This window comes from Triturus cristatus, chromosome 2_2 (assembly GCF_964204655.1).
Source record: "Triturus cristatus chromosome 2_2, aTriCri1.1, whole genome shotgun sequence".
NCBI lineage: Eukaryota > Metazoa > Chordata > Amphibia > Caudata > Salamandridae > Triturus > Triturus cristatus.
The window spans coordinates 480,503,224-480,525,060 of NC_140582.1; the positions used below are offsets into that span (position 1 = coordinate 480,503,224).

Genomic DNA, 21,837 nt, shown 5'->3' on the forward strand with positions numbered 1-21,837 from the left:
CTTTTTTTAATAAAAATCTAATTAAGCAAAGTGCTGTTGGTTAAACTGCAAGGACTAAATCTCACTCAACAGAGAAGAGCTAAAAAAAGGATTGTTCTGTTCCCCAGATTGAGGGACAGGGAGATACTAAAAATCCTCCACCTACCCACAGTGGGATAGTATATCTCACGTACAACCCTACCAAAAAAACAAGGCAAGGTAAGACAAAAAAATTCTTAATACTGCCGACACACACTTTACAGTGTCATGCTTCATCATAGGGCCGCATCATACATCCAGGTGCAGACCAACACACTGGATGGAGCACAAGTTTTTTTATGAAGAATAGTGGTGAGGGTAGAGTAAATGTGAAGAGACACAAAAAAAAACGCAAAGGCGTGACACAACTAAAAGGAAAAACATATATTCCCCTTAGAGACGGGACCAAAGAGTGCAGATACATATAATTAAAACTACCTAGTGGTCAACACTCAATTTTTTATTTTTGTTAACTCCTGGTAGGATTAAAACCTAAGATCTGGGGTATTCAGGGAAGGTAACGACCCTTCTATACCCACTGTAAATACCAACATGTTTCTGCCAGCTTTTCTTGTGCCCAACCGGGTCGCTCTGGCATTCGTCAGGGTGTTGGTCCCTAGTTTATGGTCTTCACCCCTATTCGGGTGTTTTACCTTTTTATTTTGTGCTTTAGACAATGTCCAATTGTCACAAACTCTGGAAATTTCCAAGAGGAATCATATTTAAGAGTTCACGAGTACTTCTCTGAGCCCGGGACCTTAGTGGGACTGTGCTCTTGTCGTCACACTTACTCCAAAGAGACACTGTCTTGAATGTCCTCACGCCGGTCCTCCGTCTGGCTCACACAGATTGTGTATATCAGGCTGTGTCAGAGAAATCACAACGGTCTCCATGGCGCAGGCTATGTACCCTCTCATGAACACACTCACACACGCTCTCACACATGCATGTGCACACTCACACAGATGTACACATAAAAAGCATGTACAAGCAAACCCACATTGATGCCCATAAATACATAAACTCACACATCATGTGCCCACACACATACCCACTCACATAGACACTTGCACACTCACACACACACACCCGGTATACACGCACACACGTGCTCACATGCACATCCTCACACAAAGGAACACATACACACTCACACAGACCCATAGACACACACAAACTCACACACATGCACACTTACATGCTCACACCCCTCTCATATACACATTTATAAGCACGGACTATAAAACTTTGAGAAATGAGTACACTGAGTACTCGGAAAACCATGTTTTTTAAACAATATGAATTAATTATTTCAACTTACAATACATTGGCAAAGCCAATAGGTCGGGTTATAATTGAAAGTGAATGGATACTTCAGTCAATGCAGTCCCTAATCCATCCGTCCACAGTGGCGTAGGAAGGGGGGTGCGGTGGGTGAGGGCCGCATCGGTTGTCATCACTGAGGGGGGTGACAAAATGTGAAAATTATGTGTTTTAAACACATATTTTTGCCATTTTGTCAAGCCGGGGGTGACAAGTGTCATCACTGAGGCGGGGTGACAAAATGACAAAAATATGTGTTTTAAACACATTTTTTTGCCATTTTGTCAAGCTGGGGGGGTGACAAGAAATTTCCGACACCGGGTACCACCTGACCTTGCTACGCCACTGTCCGTCCATACACTCATTCACTCGTCTCCATGCTCATGCATCAATTTGTCCACTAATTGACTCTTTCTTGTGATCTTGGTTCATATGCAGAACAACTTTTTTTGACTCTCACCTGATCACCTTCATTGAAAATCTTGGGAGGGATTTAGCGAGCCTTTCTGATAGTTCTAATAAGGAGACATTGATAGTTTGGCCGGGGGATTTCAACACGAGGTTGTGTGGGAACAGAGGTCTCTCTGCCTACAGTATAGAGACAACAGATGGGGAAGACTTCCAGAACACCCCCTTTGGAGAGGCTCTGAATAGAGCGATGACCACCAGCTGTTTAGGATTTACTAAAGACTATAAGGCACTGGGAGACCCTTTACCCGTTACATATAAGGGGGTAAAGGTGCTCGAAAGGTGAGATGGATTTTATTATGGTACCCTGTGATCTAACTAATTTGACTACAATGTACCTGCCTTCTGTATCAACGATCACAACCCCCTATTTGTATTACTGGACCTTCATTTGTTGGGGGCATTAGGGAAGTAGAAGGGTTTGGCCCCCTTTTACTCACGCAATAAGGGTGTGAGGGTAAAATGGGAAAGGGTGGATAGGGATGCTTTCTTTGCGAAAACTAGTGATGGAGAATAGGGAAGCTATATCAGCACTCACCCTGGAGGAGGAGCCCCTCAGAGATTATCTCTAATGCTTTTAAGACCTTGTGTATCTCCACAGATAAGGGGTTAAGGCAGAATAAAGCTCCTAAAAGATGGTCACTAATTGGCTGATTTATTTATGTCTGCACTTCGGACCATAGGAGACTGAAACTAGCCCTCTCCTCCAATCCACACACTAAAGGTGATGTGCTGTGCACGAGGAGAAGCTATAAATCTCGCCTGGAGGCTAGGATGTCAGAGTAGTTAAGAGCAGATGCATGGGGGGGGGGGGCTTGGAAAAAGCTTCTCACACAAAGGATTCTGCATTAATCTGTAAGGTCGTTAATGGGCATTTTTCTCAGGATTTGAAATGTCCTCATTGGACATGCTCATTGGTGTAACATAAGCCCCCGCAGCACGGGCGGTGTGGGGGGGAGGGTACCCTGAGCTCCAGGGGGCCCCGCTCAGCAAAAGTGCTAGATGGGGGGCCAGGGTTAGGGGGCCTCCTCCATGTTCTTTGCAGGGGGGGCCCTCAAGTTTCGTTACGCCACTGTGTCATATAGTGACAACCTTTCCTTCTTTTATAAACAGAACATGCTCATAATAAGTACGTGGACGTGCAAAGGTAGACAGGCACCTCAAGGAAGAGCTTGTGGTGCAGAGTAGGCACATTGGGGGCTCCTTGAAAAGTCCCTGTGTGAGGCTCCCTGAGGTACCGATGACGTATGGGAAAAATCAACCCTCTAAGCGCAGAATGAGCAGCCACAATTGAGTCTGCTAAAGATGTTTCGCCTCCCGCCCTGACAGCGCTTTTACATTTCTGGATGATTTTATATATTCAGCTCATCATGGAAGAGGGGACAGACAGTGCCACGAGCAGTCCTCTAGGGTGCAAACAATGTCCAGGGTTGTCGTCCACCATGAGACTGGTTCTCACGGATGCCAAGGCGTATAATGGGTGGCATTTGCCCTGATGCAACCAAAGAATGGTGATACTGTGTGACACTTTCACCGGAGATGTATTAATCCTCCGGTGCCACTGTACAAGCAATGCAGTCCTCCTCCGGATGGTATGTTTATTTGCTGATCAGGGCAGTGGCACACTTCATTGCCCACTCTCACCCTCCGTTTGAAGCGCACCTTTCTAAATGTTTCTTTTTCTCCTGTCTCTGGAAAGGCTGTAATTTTTTTAGTTGATTTCTTTTCAAGTACAGCGCAACACGCACATATTGTTAACTGAATTTAAAGTGTACGATTTCAACCACTGGGCTGCTGTGGGTGCTCTCTGTGGGCCCGATTCACAGAACTGACTTAAGACAAAATCCTAAACTTACTACCATTTTGGTATTCACAGAAGGCACTTACTCATTTTGGTATTCACAGAAGGCACTTACTCATTTCGGTATTCACAGAAGTTAGGACTCCTAACTTTAGGACTCCTAAATGCCTTCTGTGAATACCGAAAGTCTTAAAATTAGGATTTTTCTCAGTTTAGTAGTAGCAAAGTTAGGACTCCTAACTTTAGGACTCCTAAATGCCTTCTGTGAATACCGAAAGCCTTAAAATAAGGATTTTTCTCAATTTAGTAGTAGTAAAGTTAGGACTCTTAACTTTAGGACTCCTAAATGCCTTCTGTGAATACCGAAAGCTTTAAAATTAGGATTTTTCTCAGTTTGGTAGTAGTAAAGTTAGGAATCCTAACTTTAGGACTCCTAAACTGAGAAAAATCCTAATTTAAAGACTTTCAGTATTCACAGAAGGCATTTAGGAGTCCTAAAGTTAGGACTCCTAACTTCTGTGAATAACGAAGTGAGTAAGTGTCTTCTGTGAATACCAAAATGAGTAAGTGCCTTCTGTGAATACGAAAATGGTAGTAAGTTTAGGATTTTGTCTTAAGTTAGTTCTGTGAATCGGGCCCTGAGTACGCAAAACTGGTTTGGGCTGGATTCCCTTTTAAAGTGCCTCTCCAGGCTGTTCTGCATACACAGCCTTTGTGCAGAAAGATGCACTGCCAAGCAGGGTAATCTCCACGTTGGAGCACCCACAATAGAGGTACAAAAAGGTGTGAACTATATGCGTAGAGCTTTGCACAACTAAGAAGACAGTGATCAGGAAAACGAGGCGAAGGGCTATTCTCACCTAAAAGATCCTTCACACTCTGGACAACAGAGACTGCTGCCTCCCTGCACTATTCTTCACCCACATACCAATTGGCAGTGCTACAGAAAGATTATTCAGGAACTCTTCTCAGCAAAAGGGCCTAACTGAGGGGCATATCAGCAACAACCGGCGATAATTATCACTAAGCGCACTTAGCGCCAGGATAATTATCGCCAGCTATCGCCAAATTTTATCGCTGAGATAGCTTGCTATTAGCAATGCTTATCTCAAAAGCGATAAAATTCCTGGCACAAGCTGCCAAATGTGCGATTATCTCTGGAAATCCAGCGATAATCGCACAACATTTGGCGATAGCTTGTTGATAAGGCGGGGCATACTTAACCATGCTATCCACCTTCCATTGGATATCATGGCTAAGTCAAACCAAAAGCAGGCGTAAGGAAAGTAGCGATAACCAAGGTTGGCGCTACTTTTCTTATCGCTATGCTTGTTAGCGTGCCCATTGATAATTGGAGAAATGTCGGTTAGCGACATTTCTCCAGTTATTTTGAGACTCATGAGAGATGCAAAGCTGGGCGTTACGCGAAAGGACGCTAAGACAAGGATTCACGGGATAGCGTGACCTTGCTGATAAAGCGATAAAATTATCGCCGCTTTTCGGCCGAAAACGGCCGTAAAAGAGCCGATAATTTTATATCGCCGCCTTGTTGATATGCCCCTGAATTTCAATAGGAGCCCTATCTCCTCTGCCCCATGTCAGGTCTCCCCCTTCTGCTTCAAGATCGTCAGCAATACACTTACACTGTCTGGGAACACAGAGCCACCTCCATCTTGTGCACAGGAACGGGCCAAGGACTTTAAAAAAATAAGCCCACAGTCCTTAATTACTTTGTTTCCTCACTTCGTACAAGGCACATACTACATTGCCCACCCCATACACACACATGCACAACATACACTTGTAATGTTATCTGTAAGCCCCTTTCATATGAGCAGCTACTATGCTGTGCTGTAGAAACAACGTAGAATGGGAGTAGGTAACAAAACAAGTGCAATATCGTTTTACTTATTGACATAACGCTCTGGGCCAATGTCAAATAACTAATTTTGCTGAGTGAGTAAAAAATGGGTTTTTTTTACACAGACTAGTGAGAGATCAATAATTAAGACCTTTTCTTTTTCTGCGCTAACTCCTCTTGTGTAGCATACAGACCCCGTACTAAGGTTGGTATACTCCAGACTGTATTACAAGGTGCCCCCTTTCACATCCCTGCACCATGTGGCAGGCACCGTGAGATGCCTGCCACACGGTGCAGGGATGTTTAAAAACTTCCATTCTACAATGGGAACTTGTGCTGCGGATGGTTCGGCCCGCCGCACAAGTTCCCATTGTAAAATGGAAGCTTGCAATCGCACCATGTGTGGTCACATCCTAATTGCAGTGTCGGAACCACTGACCTTGTTCCCAAACTGTTGCGATGTCAGTTGGAGGCAATTCTGACCAAAATCATAATCAGGGCCTAAATGTTTAATTGTCTTTTAAAAGAGAGGGAAGTCAGATTACTGCACACGAACTTCATACACACTACACAAATACACAAGCATGCATCACACATTTGCAAAAAAGTGAGAGATTCCACTTAAAAGAGACAATGTGAATTTACAGAAAGGGTGGGTGGATACCGTTCTCAGGGTTAAAGGTGAAAAAAGACCAGAGATGCAATATGTATCACCTACCACCAAGCTTTATTCTCCCAACGACCCAGTGAAAGGACATTAATTACTCCCCACTACAGGGATGTTAAAGGTGCATGTTCAGTTTAGTTGTCTGGCAACCTGCTGAGGAAGCCCCCAAATCAATATGGAGCATCCACCAGGGGCCTTGAGATGCGAAATAGAAGAGACAAACCTCACAGGAGGTCACAACACACAAGCTGAGGAGGGCTGTAACAGCTGGACAGTCATAGGAACTTTCACCCCAACAATTTCCATAAACCTATGCTATGACCTCTCATTAATAAAAGTCCTATCAATGCATTTAAAGAAGTCAACCTTCCGATATCAAGGGTTATTGAAATAGCATTACCAAGAGTTCAGTCCCCCATTTCCAATGTTATGATCCTGCTACTAATAGGTTTCTCCTCAGCACTGAATGTTGCCTTCTGCTCCCAAAGCCATTTGGTTATCTACCAAAAATATGTCCTTCTCTATTGTATGCTTTGTATTATCAAAAAAGCTTAAGAACTTTGTTTACATTCCTGCTTTCTAATCTTGCGCCTTGTTCTGCCATGGAAAAAGCAGAAAGAGGGCATGATTTACGCAGCTGAAGTAGGATAAGGAATGTGCACAAAGAGCCCATTAAGATAAAACCCCTGATAAGGATATCAGACTGGCCTGGGCAGGGCAGTAGAGGGAAGGAGTGGTCAGCAACCTGTGAGAGAATATAAGGCAGGAGCTCCAGCTCTTAGATTTGATCTCAGGTCCTACAGCGCTGATCAGTTCCTAGGAGACATTGGCTGGGGAAACTGACATCATGAAGTGGCTTGTCATAGCGATGGTCTGCCTCCATCTTTCAGAGGGACTCGTAAGGTGAGTACGGTAGCAGCTGTCCTTCCCTTCAGGACTTAGAAATGTATGTGCATAGGGTGCACCTGTTAGGGCATCCTGTTTCATGTGGAAATATAGTCGTCTAGTTACCCATGTGATAGACAGGCGCTTCAGGCTTCTTAGTTAAGTATTGCAGCTGGTTGTTTGGAAGGTCCCTCAAGATCCAAAGTGCTGTGCAAAAGGCACTTCTCTGAAGATAGCTCGTTAGCAACAGTAACCGAGTCTCCCAAAATGGTTGATTCTAACAGTGACAATTCTCTTGGAAGGTCTTGTTTGGTGAGTATTGCTTCTGGGGGAAGAGGCTGGCATATCCACCGAATTCTGTGGTTCAGTGGAGTGAACCCCTTACCAATAGGATCCTTATAGGCCATTTGGCTACTAGTCAGGATACATTGTCCTTGTAAATGGTCTACCTCCAGGCTTCAGACAGGTTGACGAAGTAAGGGTTGCTTTTGGGGAGTTGTAATGTCCTTCACATCCTGTCATATGTTCAGATGACTGTTCTATGGAGATGGCATATATATTACCCAAAAGATATAAGTATCTGAGATCTCTGATTTTGGAAATTGCATGAAGCCAGATCTTGGATGGATAGATATAGGATTAAAGTTGGATGTAGCAAAAAATGAAAATAGAAAGCCTCAGCAGAATTTGAATTGGACACAGAGTCTAGTTTCCAGCCAGTTCATGTTGACAGTCTATTTTCCACACATGCAGGGTCCCTCTGAAAAAGTTTAAGAGCATCCGTCAGACTATGAAGGAGAATGGAGTACTTAAGGAATTCATGAAGACCCACAAGAGGGAACCAGCCATCAAGTACAACTTCAACAAGGTCACCGACTTTGCAGTTGCCTACGAGCCCATGTACATGGATGTGAGTATCAAGCTCTCTCTCTCTCTATAAGACCAAGCAGGTTTATGGGAGAGTTTTAGAGCAGGCAAGTGTGTATTCCTGGCATGCGCCTGACTCTTCCCCAAATGCATCAACTGTTCAAAGACACCAACCATTCAGGAAATCTTTTGGTTTCCCCATGGCCTACCCCGCCTCTGCTTTTGGGTTTCGATATGCATTTTAATTATCAGCAAAAACACAAGTACTGCACCATTATTATTTTTGATCTCTGTGCAGGAAACTCTCCTACATCAATTGTTCTTTTTCCCTTTCCAGGCAGCTTACTATGGACAGATCAGCGTTGGAACTCCTCCCCAGAACTTCATGGTCCTCTTTGACACTGGGTCCTCCAATCTGTGGGTGGCATCGACATACTGCTCCAGCCAGGCTTGCCGTAAGTGATACAGCTAGTTTTTTTTTATATAAACTTTTTATTAAATCAAATCATAGAGTTATCAGTGCAAATCAAGTACATATCAATCCGAGGGTACAGTGCATTAACATGTAATTGTCACTCATTACATTCAGCAAAGACTTCATTGTTCTCTTCTTCTGTGCATTGCCATATCGTCTGTTGGTGATGTGCAAATCTCGCCCCTATAGGAATTCCAGTGTTTCCATTTCCGATCCCATTTCTTAGGGCAGCCTCGCATTTTATAGACTTCTTTCTCTGCTATCATGCAGCAATCCAATTCTGCCACCCAGCTAACTATTAGAGGCCACGTGGCGGAGCCCCAGGACATTGCAATAGCTCTTTTCACTAATACGTACCCCAATGCCACCCATTGTTGTTCTATTTCAGTCAAATCTGTGGCCTCCCAAATGTTCAGGATCCCCAACCCTGGTGTCAGGTCAATTTGCTTTCCTAACGTGTCTTTCATTTTTTGGGTTACCTTGTCCCAAAGGGGGCATATCATGGGACATGTCCAGAGAACATGGTAAAAGGTACCCTCTCGACCACAGCCTCTGAGGCATAGTGTGTCTGTCCTACGGCCTATTTCAGCGAGGGGTATTCCTGAGAGGTAAGAGCGGTGTAGGATTTTCAATTGAATGAGACGGAAGCGTTGATTTATTGCCGTTTCCCTGGGGGACATTAACGCTGTCTGCCAGTCTTCTTCGGTTATAGGCCCTATGTCTGCCTGCGACTGGTCCCGGAGAGTCTAGAAGGGGTCGGTGAGAATATTACAAAGCTTGCGATATGTTAGGGATACCGACTTTTTTAGATGCGGTTCAGAGAGTAGGCCGTCCTCCAAAGGAGAGGAATCTGGTATAGAGGACAGATCAGGGATAGTAGTCTGAAGGGCATGCCAAATTTGCAGATACCGAAAAATTTCACCTGAAGCAAGGTTATGTTTTGTTTGCAGTTCTTTAAATGTGAGGAGTTTGCCTCTATATACCAAGTCGCCAATATTTGTGATACCGATCATGTCCCATTTATCGAAGCCCACATGATGGCAGAGTAGCCCCAGTATCTGCGTGGACCAAAGCGGTGTGGATTTCGTGAGCTTATCCGCCTATCCTAGACGTTTGGTTGCTTGAAGCCAGATGGCCACTGTCAATAACATAGGTCCAAGATAACGGCCCCTCCGAGCCTTACTATAGAGGGTGCCGAGATAGCCTTCCCTCCCCATCTGATATCTCTCAAGATGAAAGGCCGGATTCGATGGAGAGCCATGTATCCAGTGGTTTGTGGCCACCACTTGTGTGGCCCAATAGTACAGGTGAAGGTCAGGAAGAGCGATTCCCCCATCATACCATCCCTTCGTCAGTTTGCGGAGGGCAATGCGAGGTGCCTTGCCGTCCCACAATAGAGTCCGGATCTCTCCCTCTATGGCAGCAAAATATGTGTCAGCAATGGGGAATGGGCAGTTCTGGAGGGCATATAAAAACCTAGGTAGTGCAAGCATTTTAAATAAGGCTGCTCTTCCTAGGAGGGACAGGGGTAGTGATCTCCAATGTTGAACATCATTTTGCAGCTTTCGAAGGGGGCCATGAAGATTTTGGTCATAGAATATTTTGGGGTCGGTAGTAATATAAATCCCTAAATATTTAAAACCGTTGGTAACTACGGCAACGTCATAGCAGTATGGTAGCCTAGGTGGGGGGCCATGAAGGACATACAGCACCGACTTTGACCAGTTAATAGTATATCCTGCATATTTACCAAAGTTGGTGATGACGTTAAAAAGACTATTAATTGAGGCTCGTGGAGATGCCATATAAATTAAGATATCATCTGCGTAGAGTGATATTTTATCCACTATATCTTCACTCCAACGCAGGCCATGTATGGAAACATCTTGTCGAAACCAGTGCGCAAGCGGCTCCAGAATCAGTGCAAACAGGAGGGGGGACAGGGGGCATTCCTACAGCTACAGACAAAAGCGCCGCTGTCACGCCAGCAGCACCAGTGCTACAGTCGTGCATGCACGATTGCAGGCAGCAGCTGCACTTACAGCAACAGCACTACTCATAACATGGACAGCACTGTGATACTCATGAGCACCAGTGTTACAAGAACAACACCACGATTACAGCGTTTACCACACACACTACGGAATCAGGGAGGCACCAAGAACAAAACAGTTACTCCCTGGGGAAGTGGGGAGTGGATGAGAGCGGAAGGAAAGAAGGAAGGAGGGGGGGTGGAGGGAAAGAGAGGAAGGAAAATAGGAAGAGGAAATAATCTCTTCCAGGGGTTCCTTCTAGGGGCTTGCACGGATAGGTGCCAGCCTGGCACCCTGCTCTCTGACAGGGCCCGGCTTTAAGCGCTCGGGCTCTGCCGCCCCCGTGATGTCTCTCACCTGTCCGCTGCGGGGGTCGGCGCCTTCTCCTGCCAAGCACCTCCGGGGAGGAGGTCCCCTCTGCTGCGGTCCACCCCAAACCAAAGGACACTTCTGCCCAAGATCAAACTCAGCATACGGGTACTGCACCCTCTCACCCCTTGAGTTTACATAGATACTGCGGCCTGACCCTGCCCCTCCCCTATCACCGTCCTGCCTATAGAGGTGCCAGCCAATCGGAAAAATGGGCGCATTCGACAGGGTTAAAGTTTTGCAGTATTGGAGGTGATGGGGGATGTTTTGAAGCTTTGAAGGATAAGCCCTCTTCCCGTTTCGATTCAATCGGTGATTATGTCTCGGCTATAGCTAAAGAGTGCCTAATTCTTAACCGCTGCCCCCGCCTCCCCCTTGTATAGGTTGGTCGACAAGAAGGATGGCCGTGGGTTGTGTGCAGTCTGCCTGTGAAGAGGGGCCATGTTATCTCTTTTCAAAGCGACCCCACAGAACGGGATCACCCGCAGATTTGTAAATAATATCCACATCTCCCAGAATTATCCATTCTCTCTCTTATCAGACACCTTCGACCATCTATTCGCTCTCTAGTCAGACACCTTCGACCATCTATCTATTGCTCTCTAGTCAGACACTTTCGACCGCCTTCTGTCTCTTACCAGACACCTTTGACCGTCTATTCTGTCTCTAGTCAGACACCTTCTGTCTCTAATCAGACACCTTCGACCTTATTATTCTGTCTCAAGTCAGATACCTTCTGTCTCTAATCAGACACCTTTGACCGTCTATTCTGTCTCTACATCAGACATCTTCGGCAGTCTCTTCTGTCTCCTATCAGACACCAAACAGTCTGTTCTTTCTTTAATCAGAATACACCTCCATCCATTCGGCCCCAATCAGACACCTTTGTTCATCCTTTTTTCTCTAATCATTCATTGATTTATTCTGTCCCTAATCAGACACCTCTGTCGATTCCTTCGAAGTATAATCAAAGATGGTGTACCGTCGACTCTGTCTCTAATAAGACAGTCTGTCCTCCATCAGACACCTTTACTTGTCTATTCTTTTTCTAAGACTTTTTCATCTGTCTACTCTGTCCCTAACCAGATGCGCCCACTCATTTACTTTATCCTAACTGGACACCTTTGTCCATCTCTTTCTGCTCTGTACAATCAGAGAGTCACTTTCTATTTCACCTCTAATCAGACCCTTTCACCATCGGTTTGGTTTCTAATTAGACACCCCCACCGTCTAACCTGTCTCTAATCAGACACTGTCACTCATTTATTCTGCCTCTAGTAAGACATCTTCATATGCAATCAGACACAGTCAAATCAAAATCAAACTTTATTTTGCATTACAAATGCATACAATTTCATTGCTTGTGTTTTTACAATAGTTGAGTAGCCACGCAATTTCTAAAACAATAAAATAAAAATTAAAAAATTTACAACAAATAATTCCAATTCAAATATAACAAAGGTTCTTTAAAACCTTCTTAAATATCCTATACAGTTTGACGCACCCAGATATCATTGACATTTGAAATAAATTCCAATATACACCCTTTTACATAAAAGGAGAGTGTGCTATATAGATGGGTTAGCTGGTGAGCCAACCACAGCCATCAATTCACAAAGCGTTAAATACATAAAAAGTGATCTATACATTTATCCATGGGCTATAAGTTAACTGTGTCTCACTAAGCTACCATTGTAGTGGCAGCCCTTACAAGCATTAAAAATGCAATAGGTCTAGCCTTTTATTAAGTTAAAGCCATTTGCTTAGCTATACAATACCATTAGCAAAGCAAATGGCTTTAACTTAATCAAAGGCGAGGCCTATTGGATTTTCAATGCTTGTTAATCTTGCTGCCCAATCCATTAACGTTCCATAATGGATAAATTTGTAATTTTTGCGTCTGTCTTGGTGGGTGGTAGCAGAAAGCTGTGGGGATAGATGAGATGCATAATAGCATCGGAGATATCGCCTTACCCCGAGAGGGGTGGCGCGGTCTATTTTGGCAGACACTCTTCTTTCCTTTCCTAGCTACTGTGTATAGCAGAATCTGTCACCTTCAAATACTTGTTCCTCTGAATACTCTGTTGGGAGATAACCATAACAACGAACAACACAACTATCCCCCCTCCCCTGACCCCCCCTCCCTGCCCTCCTGCCCGTGGAATTACAACTTTCCACACCCCAACAAGCCAGAGTGCCTGTCGCCCGCCCCATCCTTAAGAGGGTGCCTGACCAGCCGTGAGCACTTTGGCAATCAAACAGAAATCCACCACTATCTGTGCACTCTGCTGTTTTCGGGGGAGGGCGTTGTCGTCGCCGGTGCGGTGAGGATTATGGTATTGAGCGGGCAGGAGCGGTGTACAGCGTTGTCCTTGGAGTTATAAAGTGAGGAGAGCCCAGATGGGATTTCGTGTAGCACACAGCCTCGTCCGGGGGAGGCCCGACAGGTCGAGTCACACCCACCGTGTACTTAGGGTTGTTGTTTTTGTATTACGCTTGTAAAATGGTGGCAACGATCGCTGGGCACAGCACCCGCCTCTGTTGCTGGTGACTAGAGTGCAGGGTTGTGCGGGCGCTTCCAGGCAGCTTCTCTTTCAGCATCTCTTTCAGGGTCCGAAACAGCTTATGTTGCAGAGTTTAGGTGTGCCCCACTACAGCGCCCGCCATGACAGATCAACTCAATGGCACCTTCCCCCTCCACCGGCACTGCAGTCTAGGGCTCCCCAACACAGCATATAGCACACTAATACAGCAGCAGATAAGTCTCCCACAGTCAGTGAGGTGGTGACATAAGCCCCTTCGTGACTGCCTCCACAAGTGTAGGGATGTTGGGCCCAGTGATGAGACGAGTAGGCCCGAAGCCGGGGCCTCGATTTGGCAGAGGGCCGTGCCGCCCAGGCAGTCACCCTCCGGCTGCCAGGACGCACAGCGCGCCGCTTCCCATACTGCTGGGAACGATGATGGCTGTGTGCAGTTCGTGCCTGGGGGGCCCCTGTAGTGCATCCTCTCCTCAGGGGTACGTTGGTGTGTCAGCGGGAGGACCGCAGAGCCGGGGACCTCACGGTGCAGGGCAGCCGATCTCCACCCGCCCGCTCTTCTCGCCCCAGTTATGCTCACATCTTTCACCGACGTCATTTGATCGGAGACTCCCCAGCGTTGGGGCAGTGAGACCCCTTGCTCATATGTTCAGCGGAGTGTCCATGCTGTGCCGGTCGCCAGCGAGGATCCGGCTATTTCCACCAATGTCTAAGAGTGGATCGCCATCTTGTGAGACTCCAGGGCTCTTCGTCGGAGGTCATTTCCGCGTCGCACCAGCCGAGGAATTCGGATTGTGTCCAACTGTTGTTTGCTAGATCGGTGCGGATAGCGATTCCCGTGGAACAGGGGGAATCTATCGCGCTGTGATCGGAGATGTGACAGATATTTAGGCGAGGGTTGCGGAGCTGCTTCAGGGAGTGACCATTCCTGTCGGCCGCAAGCCACGCCCCCCAGTACAGCTAGTTTTTTAGTATAGGCGATGAAGGGAAGTTTATAACTGTTGAAATGTTGGCTGCTCAGAGTCTCTGCCTTTCAGCATCTGGCCACCATTCACACAGACTCCGATATCTATATCTATCTGTCTAGCTAGCTCCCTGTCTCTTTATCTATCTGTATCTCTCTCACTCTGTATGGCTCTCTATCTATATCTTAATCTTCTCTCTTTCGTTCTCTGTCTGTCCCTATTTCTCTCTCTCTCTCTCTCTCACTCTCTCTCTCTCTCCCCCTCATTCTCTATCTCTCTCTATATATATATATATATCATTATTATTAAATCTCTTTCTACCTTTATCTATAACTCTCATCACAGTCAAACAATATCTGCCATAATTAGAAGTCCCCAACCTTTTTCCATGGATCTGGAGTTTTAGCATACAAAGACGTATAAAGTGATTTTCTTTAAAAAAAAAAAAAAGAAAGCAAAAATGTTATTTATAAACCTTGAAAAAGTTAGCATATTCAATCTCCCATTTTGGCCGTTGTGTGTAAAAACAGAAACAATTGAGGTTGCCTTTTCAGCCAGTTGCAGAACTCGTGGAATAAAAGTTCAAATGTTAGTGCTCTGTAGAAGTAAAATAGTTTTAGTCCTATGCACAATGCAGGGAAATCCCTGTAATTACATCATCCACAACATTTCCGGCTCCAAATATGATCTGATCTACTCTTCCTGAGAAGAGAGGCGATCAGTTATCTTCTCTGCTTCATGTAGCCCCATTTTAGACAAAAAAGAACGATTGGACAAGCTATTCACCACAAACTATTCACATCAAGCCACTAGTAATCATTCATTTTTCCTCTTTCACTCCCAATCTTGTATTGAAGAAGAACATTGCTAGTCACTGGATGTCCAATAATTAGCATGCCTTGCAAATCTTCTGCATCAAAATTGTTTAATTTGTAGCAAATCATGCCAAAAATTGAACCTTTCTTACAAAGGCCCCAGATACAGATTTGAAGTGATATTATTATATTCCCCATTTCTTGAAAACTGAAGTAAAATATGTTCCTGTGTAGTAAAAATGAATTACTCTTTCACTGTGGGCGTACTGTTAAGCAGTAAAAAAATATGCTTTAGTTGTAAAACGTGCATTTTTATTTTATATAATCCATCCTTTCTTTGGATCTGAATATTCACATAACTGAAAAAATGCATTTTCACCCTTAAGTCCCTCTATAGATCAGGCATCAACAATCTCCGCTTTCTTAAAGAGGAAGGCAGGGTCAAACACCAAAACAGGTATTAAAATTCCTAAAAAACCTTGTCTGCAAAAACATTTTCAACACGGAATTAAACACAATTCTGCAGGTCTTCCTGTAGCTTCTCAGAGCTGGCTACCATATTCTCTATTGTTTCTGACATGCTATACTCATATAACCTGCTACACTCAACTGAATGGGAAGTCTCTAATTTCTCTATTTCCACTACTGAACTGCACAGACTCTAATGTTCCTCTGGACAAAAGAACAACCCAAGGGCTAAGATTGAATTAACACAAGTCTTTTTTCTACTGCAGAGAACCATCCACTGTTCAACCCCAGCCAGTCTTCCACCTACACCAGCAACAACCAGCAGTTCTCCATGTCCTATGGCAGTGGCAGCCTCACCGGGGTTTTCGGCTATGACACAGTGACCGTAAGTGCAGTCACCATGGAAAGTGCAGTATTGAAAACTAGGTAGGGCTAATAATGTGTGCGTCCATCAGAGGTTTGCAGCGCTATGCCTGTCAGGTATGGAGCTGCTGATCACAAGGGCGCTCCTAGTAGATCCTGAAGAAGGCATGGCATCACCTGAAGCCAAAGAGGCATCCTAAATTAGAAAATGCTGTGTAAAGATAAGGCTAATATATCTTAAGTCTCATGTAATATGGCTTCCCACTGGAATCAGTGCAGAAGCAATGAGCTGTCTTTTCAAATGCATGGTGAATGTTCTATGAGGACATAATTGGTAGAGCTAATTCAGGTTGTACACTCTAACCCCCAAATGGTTCATATCATGTGTATTGAGGGTGGATGGGGAGGAGGATACGCTTTCTGTATCATCGACCCAATACAACATTTCCTCCCCAGAGTACTGAGAAAGGAGATGAAGATTACTTTCCATCAATCCCACATGATTTGCCATTCCTGGAAGTGTGAGGAGAGAAGCGATATAAGCATCCAATCAAGTCAACCTAATTTAGTCTTTCATTAAAAAATGGATGTGGAGTTTACCATTCTGTTCCTGAAACCTAAAGATGTGTGCATATATAAATAGGGACTTTTTTTATCAATAGACAGGAGTCTTTTCAGAGGATGGTATGGCAAGTCAGAACCTCTATTGTATTCAGGGGACTTGACTTGTCGGGATCTCTGCACTGCCAGTTCAACAACTTTATCAAGGTTTCCACATTGGCCTACAAAAATACTGAACACAAAATATTGACCACACACCATCAAGTTTAGAATATATAGGTTTACTATTCTTAAATCCGGTTCTAAATACCATTACAATATAGGCATTGTCAAGGTATTTAGATGTGATGAGAAACTCTACAATTGTACTTATGTAACCCAGCTTTGTAAACGCCTGACAGGCTGCCATACTATGTCATTTTCCCACAGTCTATTCTCCCTCTGAGGATTCTTCAATGCCTTTAAACCAATAAGGAGGGGCGTCCATAGGTTACTGAGTGGCACAGCTCTCCATCAGATCTACTATTTGGGGGGGAAATGTGCCAAACGACCCTTCAACCTGACAAGGAATGGCCTAAGATCATAGTATTATTTTTAAACTAAAAGGCAATTACCTTTATGGAGCATTGGATATGACAAACAGTCTCTTATAACTTCGGTCCAAAGTTGCCAGTGGCTTTTTAAGATCAAGAGAGTTCTAAACACTTCCTCAAATGTAAAAATTGTAATGTAATATTTAAACAGTACTTACTGCCACAAGCTTCAACATCGGGCACTTTGCCTAACATTCTACATGATTACTCAGAAATTTGAAAGGCGGTGACAACCCCATCGACAGCTGATAAGTAACTTGTGGGCTACATATACATCTGCGAAGGATTCTAAGCGCATTGACCCACCTACTAGGGTGTCTGCATGTTCTAACCCCTTTACCTTGACCACTTTTGTACTTTTGAGAAACACTGCATTCCTTGTGTTTACTTTGTCATCCATTTTTATTTATATCCAATTTAGGTCCAGGGCCTCAGCATCACCAACCAGGAGCTGGGTCTGAGTGTGAACGAGCCCGGAACTAACTTTGTCTACGCCCAGTTTGAAGGGATCTTCGGAATGGCTTATCCTGCTCTGTCAGCAGGAGGCGCTACCACTCCAATGCAAGGCATGCTACAGCAGAACCTACTCACCGACCCTATCTTCAGCGTCTCCATGGGCAGGTAGGAAGTGAAGAAGGTCTTATGTCATTTTGAAGATCAAACAAGCAGGTGTGCTCTTTCTAAGGTCAAGAAGACCAGCTTTGGTGTACAAAGTCCCCTGCACACTGACCGTATAGAGAAATCAATTTTTGGGGCACACTGGTGCCCCTGAAAGACAATGAGGATTGGGGGAGGTCAGGGTTGGTTCTCAGTCTCCTATCCCACTCAGAGACACTGATAGTAATGTGGCAAAGTCATTCACGGTGTCATACAATGTACTTTCACAGTCATGAAGCATATGCTGCTAAGTAATCTTTTTCTGTGTCTCCACTCTCTTTCCCCAGTAATTCTGGTGAGGTTATCTTCGGGGGTGTGGACAGCAGCCTCTACACTGGTCAGATCTACTGGGCTCCCGTCACTCAGGAACTCTACTGGCAGATCGGCATCGATGCGTAAGTGTGCCTTGTCACTCTCTCCCCACATCTAGGTCTGTGGCTGAAACTTCTCTTAATAAACAATGCACTTAAGAGTGGAATTATCTCCCATATCTTTCACAATCATCCTGCTCTGTCAGTGATGGGTTTTGCTAAGCTGTTGACATCATTAAAAGGTTGTGCTCCGAATGTGTTATTTCACAACAGCAACTTCACAACTTACCTTTTCTTGGCCCATTGGAAAACTCCTCTGCCCTGCAGTCACACCACTTCTTACCAGGCTTCTAGCCCATGGCAGGTAGCCAGACATCAGTTCAGTGTAAAGATGTGAAAGACCGTGCTAGTGAGTACAAATGCACTGGCAACTTGAATTCAGAAGTGGAAATGAGGGAGTTCCAGGCAGAAACTCCTAAATAGCGGACAATGTGATGTGTGGCAGCCTCGTTCCTCAATCTCTTATTAGTTTGCAGGGCAAGAGGAGAGTGGGATTTTTTGTCCTGGCTGGTAACACCCTGTTTCTCTCCTTCATCATCCTTCCGATGCAGTCACTGCTGCAAGAACTTAGTACATGGCAGTTCAAGGATGTTTATGGGGGTGTTTGAGAAAAGAACATACATTCTAGGATGATTTTAGTTTTAAAACTTTTCCCTACGTTTTCAATCGCCTGGAGCTGCATGAAATGAAACTGCTGTCATATGTAAAGTAACTGGTGAACACTTGATGGGCAACAGCCCAAGTCCTCGGAAAAAAACTTGCAAAAGTTCTACATTTTGTGTATTCATCATGACACAGAGCGAGGGAACCAAAACTGTTCTGTGCCAAAGATCCTTTCCTGTCTGTCATGTGAGAACACCAGTTATTTATATGCTAAGCCCAGGACCATTTAGCGTCCACTGGATTAGATCGTAAACGTAGCTTTTATTTAACATCTGGACTTTGAGTCTACTAAACAAGTATTTAAACAAATTTGTGCTTGATTCCCTCCACAGGTTCACCATCAATGGACAGGCAACCGGCTGGTGCAGCCAGGGCTGCCAGGCAATGGTTGATACTGGAACCTCCCTCCTCACTATCCCCCAGCAGTTCATGGGATCATTCCTGCAGACTGTGGGAGCTCAACAAACCAGCGAGGGAGAGGTAGGTTCAAAGGTCACACGATATGGCTACTGAAATCTGGAACTCCCTAAACTAGGGAAGCAGATATTATGAAAAAAAAACAGATGCACTTAAGGGAACAAGGTATACCACTGCTCTTGTGTAACACTAATTTTCGCTTTTCACAGTTTGTGGTGGACTGCAGCACCGTGCAGAACCTGCCCACCATCAGCTTCACCATCAATGGCGTGTCCTTCCCGCTCCCACCATCAGCCTACATTCTCCAGGTAAGTCTGCACAACCAAATCTAATGCCAAGTTCATCCAAGAAGGAAAATGAAGCATTGCTCATGCCATGAGAAATGGAATGGCCACTTTCAGCGGCCCAAAAGCATACTGTGATCTAGAAAAATTGTAAGATTTATTAGAAGGCTACAAGGCTGAGCAGCCTCAGCTACGATTCAAGGGATTAGTTTAGATACTTAGTTGTATGGTTGGCAATTATTTGATATAGGATAATTATATTCCTATAGAACTGAATTCAATCAGCATTCACGTATTATAGATTGTATCTTATACATCAGTCATATAGATCAGCATAAATGAATAAAAGAAACAAAATGCATTGAGAGTCAATCAAACTAGAAAAAGCAACGGGTGTGTAAAAAAAGAGGAATTTTATATCAATCAATGAAGTCCGATTGAGGACACGTGCCGGTTGAAGTGAGATTTAAATTCTCCTTCTATGTGAGTAAAGCCACTCGATTTTTGGATTTGGCCACATCTACAAAATAACTACTGAGAATTGCCAGCATTAAATTGAAGATACGCGCCTCACAAAAGTGAGATTTAAATATCACCAGACTTCTACACTCTCCAATTTCATCAGATTTTTCGATTGGGATACAATCCCCCGAAGAATAAGGGGTCAACTTTTAATCGACTTGTCCTGAAGATGGTCTTATGAATGGATGTTTAAAAGACCGAAACGTCGAGACTGTCACACTGTTTTCTTTATAATTATTTATTATTATTATGAAAAAGTGTTTGATTAAGTTTAAGTGAAGGAACAATTGACTGTACCATCTCCTTCCAATATTTGTATAACTGTCTACTTTCAGTACCCTTGACTTTATTGACTTCATTGATTGATATAAAATTCCTCTTTTTTTACACACCCGTTGCTTTTTCTAGTTTGATTGACTCTCAATGCATTTCGTGAATGCTGATTGAATTCAGTTCTATAGGAATATAATTATCCTATATCAAATAATTGCCAACCATACAACTAAGTATCTAAACTAATCCCTTGAAGGCATCTTTTTACCAGTTCATGTAACTTTACCCAAGCCCTCAAGGGTTTATTGGGTTGTCCACTTTCAATATCAGCTACGATTCAGGCACTAACTTAGCACCAGCCCTACCAACATTTCAGAAGCTGCCTCTCGTTACTATCAAAATACCCTAGTGCCTGGCATTATGCCCATTTAAAGCACTTACTATTTCCGGAGAGAAGATTTCCCAGATATGCTCCGATTCGTCCCACTAAGTCGCGGCTTCTCACGGGTCACCGGGCTAGGCATAGCCTGCTCTATAAAGTCGGTAACACCTCCATGCAAGGTGATCTTTAAGGTTCCATTTTTGAAACTCGGGGCAATGGTTATTTATGGTTTCAAAATCCGACACAAATAAGGAATTATCAAATGTCCGCACTAAGGCTCTGACTGACCACTTCTTCCTCATCTCTTTTTAGAACAACGGTTACTGCTCCGTCGGAGTCGAGGTCACCTACCTGCCCTCTCAGAACGGCCAGCCCTTCTGGATCCTGGGTGATGTCTTCCTCCGCCAGTACTACTCTGTATACGACATGGGCAACAACCAGATGGGATTTGCTCAGTACGCATAGACCAGAACCGCGGCCCATCCCACCCCCTGAGGCCGGCCAGCTTTCCCAGCCAGCATTAACACTGACCTTGCAGGCGCGTCTGAGGCCCAGAGGGTGATGTCACACTATGGCAGCAGGATACTGACATTGCAATTCTCCTTCCTCAGCTGTTGATCTCTTGAATACTTGATACCAAAACTTTGCTCGTTGGTAGACAGCAGCCCTTCTAATGGGCTGAGTATCTTCCATTGTGTACGTCAAATGGCATGTTGACCTCATTCATATCCTCGCGTGCTGATCGCACACATGCTGCCAGGGCATGTTTGGGATGTGCGTGGGGGCCTCATGCTGGAAGCTACCAGACAGATGCAAATGGGTTCGCTTTACTCTTATACTTTGATGACCTGTTTTCTGTAAGGGAATTATTCCCACTGTTCCTGCAAATAAAGTTCTGAAGCAATCTTGAGTCTCCTTTTCTTTAAGGCAAGAGGTTTGCAGGGTGAAGAGGCTGGGGTGGGAGATGCAGAAAGACAGCAAAGTGTTGAGGCAAGTGTCTTTTTTCTGGAAAAGACAACAAAAGAACGGTAAGATGTTTTTTGATTTGAAGGTGAAGCAGCTTTCTTTTGAAACATAATAACATAGCAGAAAAAAATAACAAGAACTTGCAAAATTGCGAGAATTAGATCAACATTAATATCATAAAGAATTGAAGCTGTTTAACAATTTTGAAATATGTTGGGGAAAGGGAAGAGGGG

At 44.4% G+C, this 21,837-nt stretch overlaps 1 protein-coding gene across 1 annotated transcript; it reads left to right on the top strand.

Annotated features, from left to right (window-relative positions):
• The first annotated feature begins 6,921 nt into the window (after window positions 1–6,921).
• LOC146862391 (gastricsin-like) lies at window positions 6,922–21,543 on the top strand. Its single transcript, XM_085641581.1, has 9 exons — window positions 6,922–7,041; window positions 7,777–7,933; window positions 8,228–8,345; window positions 15,819–15,937; window positions 17,491–17,690; window positions 18,014–18,121; window positions 19,093–19,240; window positions 19,387–19,485; window positions 20,951–21,543. The coding sequence occupies exons 1-9, from the start codon at window positions 6,986–6,988 to the stop codon at window positions 21,101–21,103; spliced, it is 1,158 nt and encodes a 385-aa protein (XP_085497707.1). The 5' UTR covers window positions 6,922–6,985; the 3' UTR covers window positions 21,104–21,543.
• The last annotated feature ends 294 nt before the right edge of the window (window positions 21,544–21,837 follow it).

What these genes read in the sequence shown, in the direction of transcription:
- LOC146862391 (XM_085641581.1), top strand. Translation starts at nt 6,986, where the DNA reads ATGAAGTGGCTTGTCATAGCGATGGTCTGCCTCCATCTTTCAGAGGGA. An exon ending in CTGCTCCAGCCAGGCTTGCC is followed by an intron (nt 8,346 to 15,818) that starts GTAAGTGATACA and finishes TTTCTACTGCAG; the next exon opens with AGAACCATCCACTGTTCAAC. An exon ending in AACAAACCAGCGAGGGAGAG is followed by an intron (nt 19,241 to 19,386) that starts GTAGGTTCAAAG and finishes CGCTTTTCACAG; the next exon opens with TTTGTGGTGGACTGCAGCAC.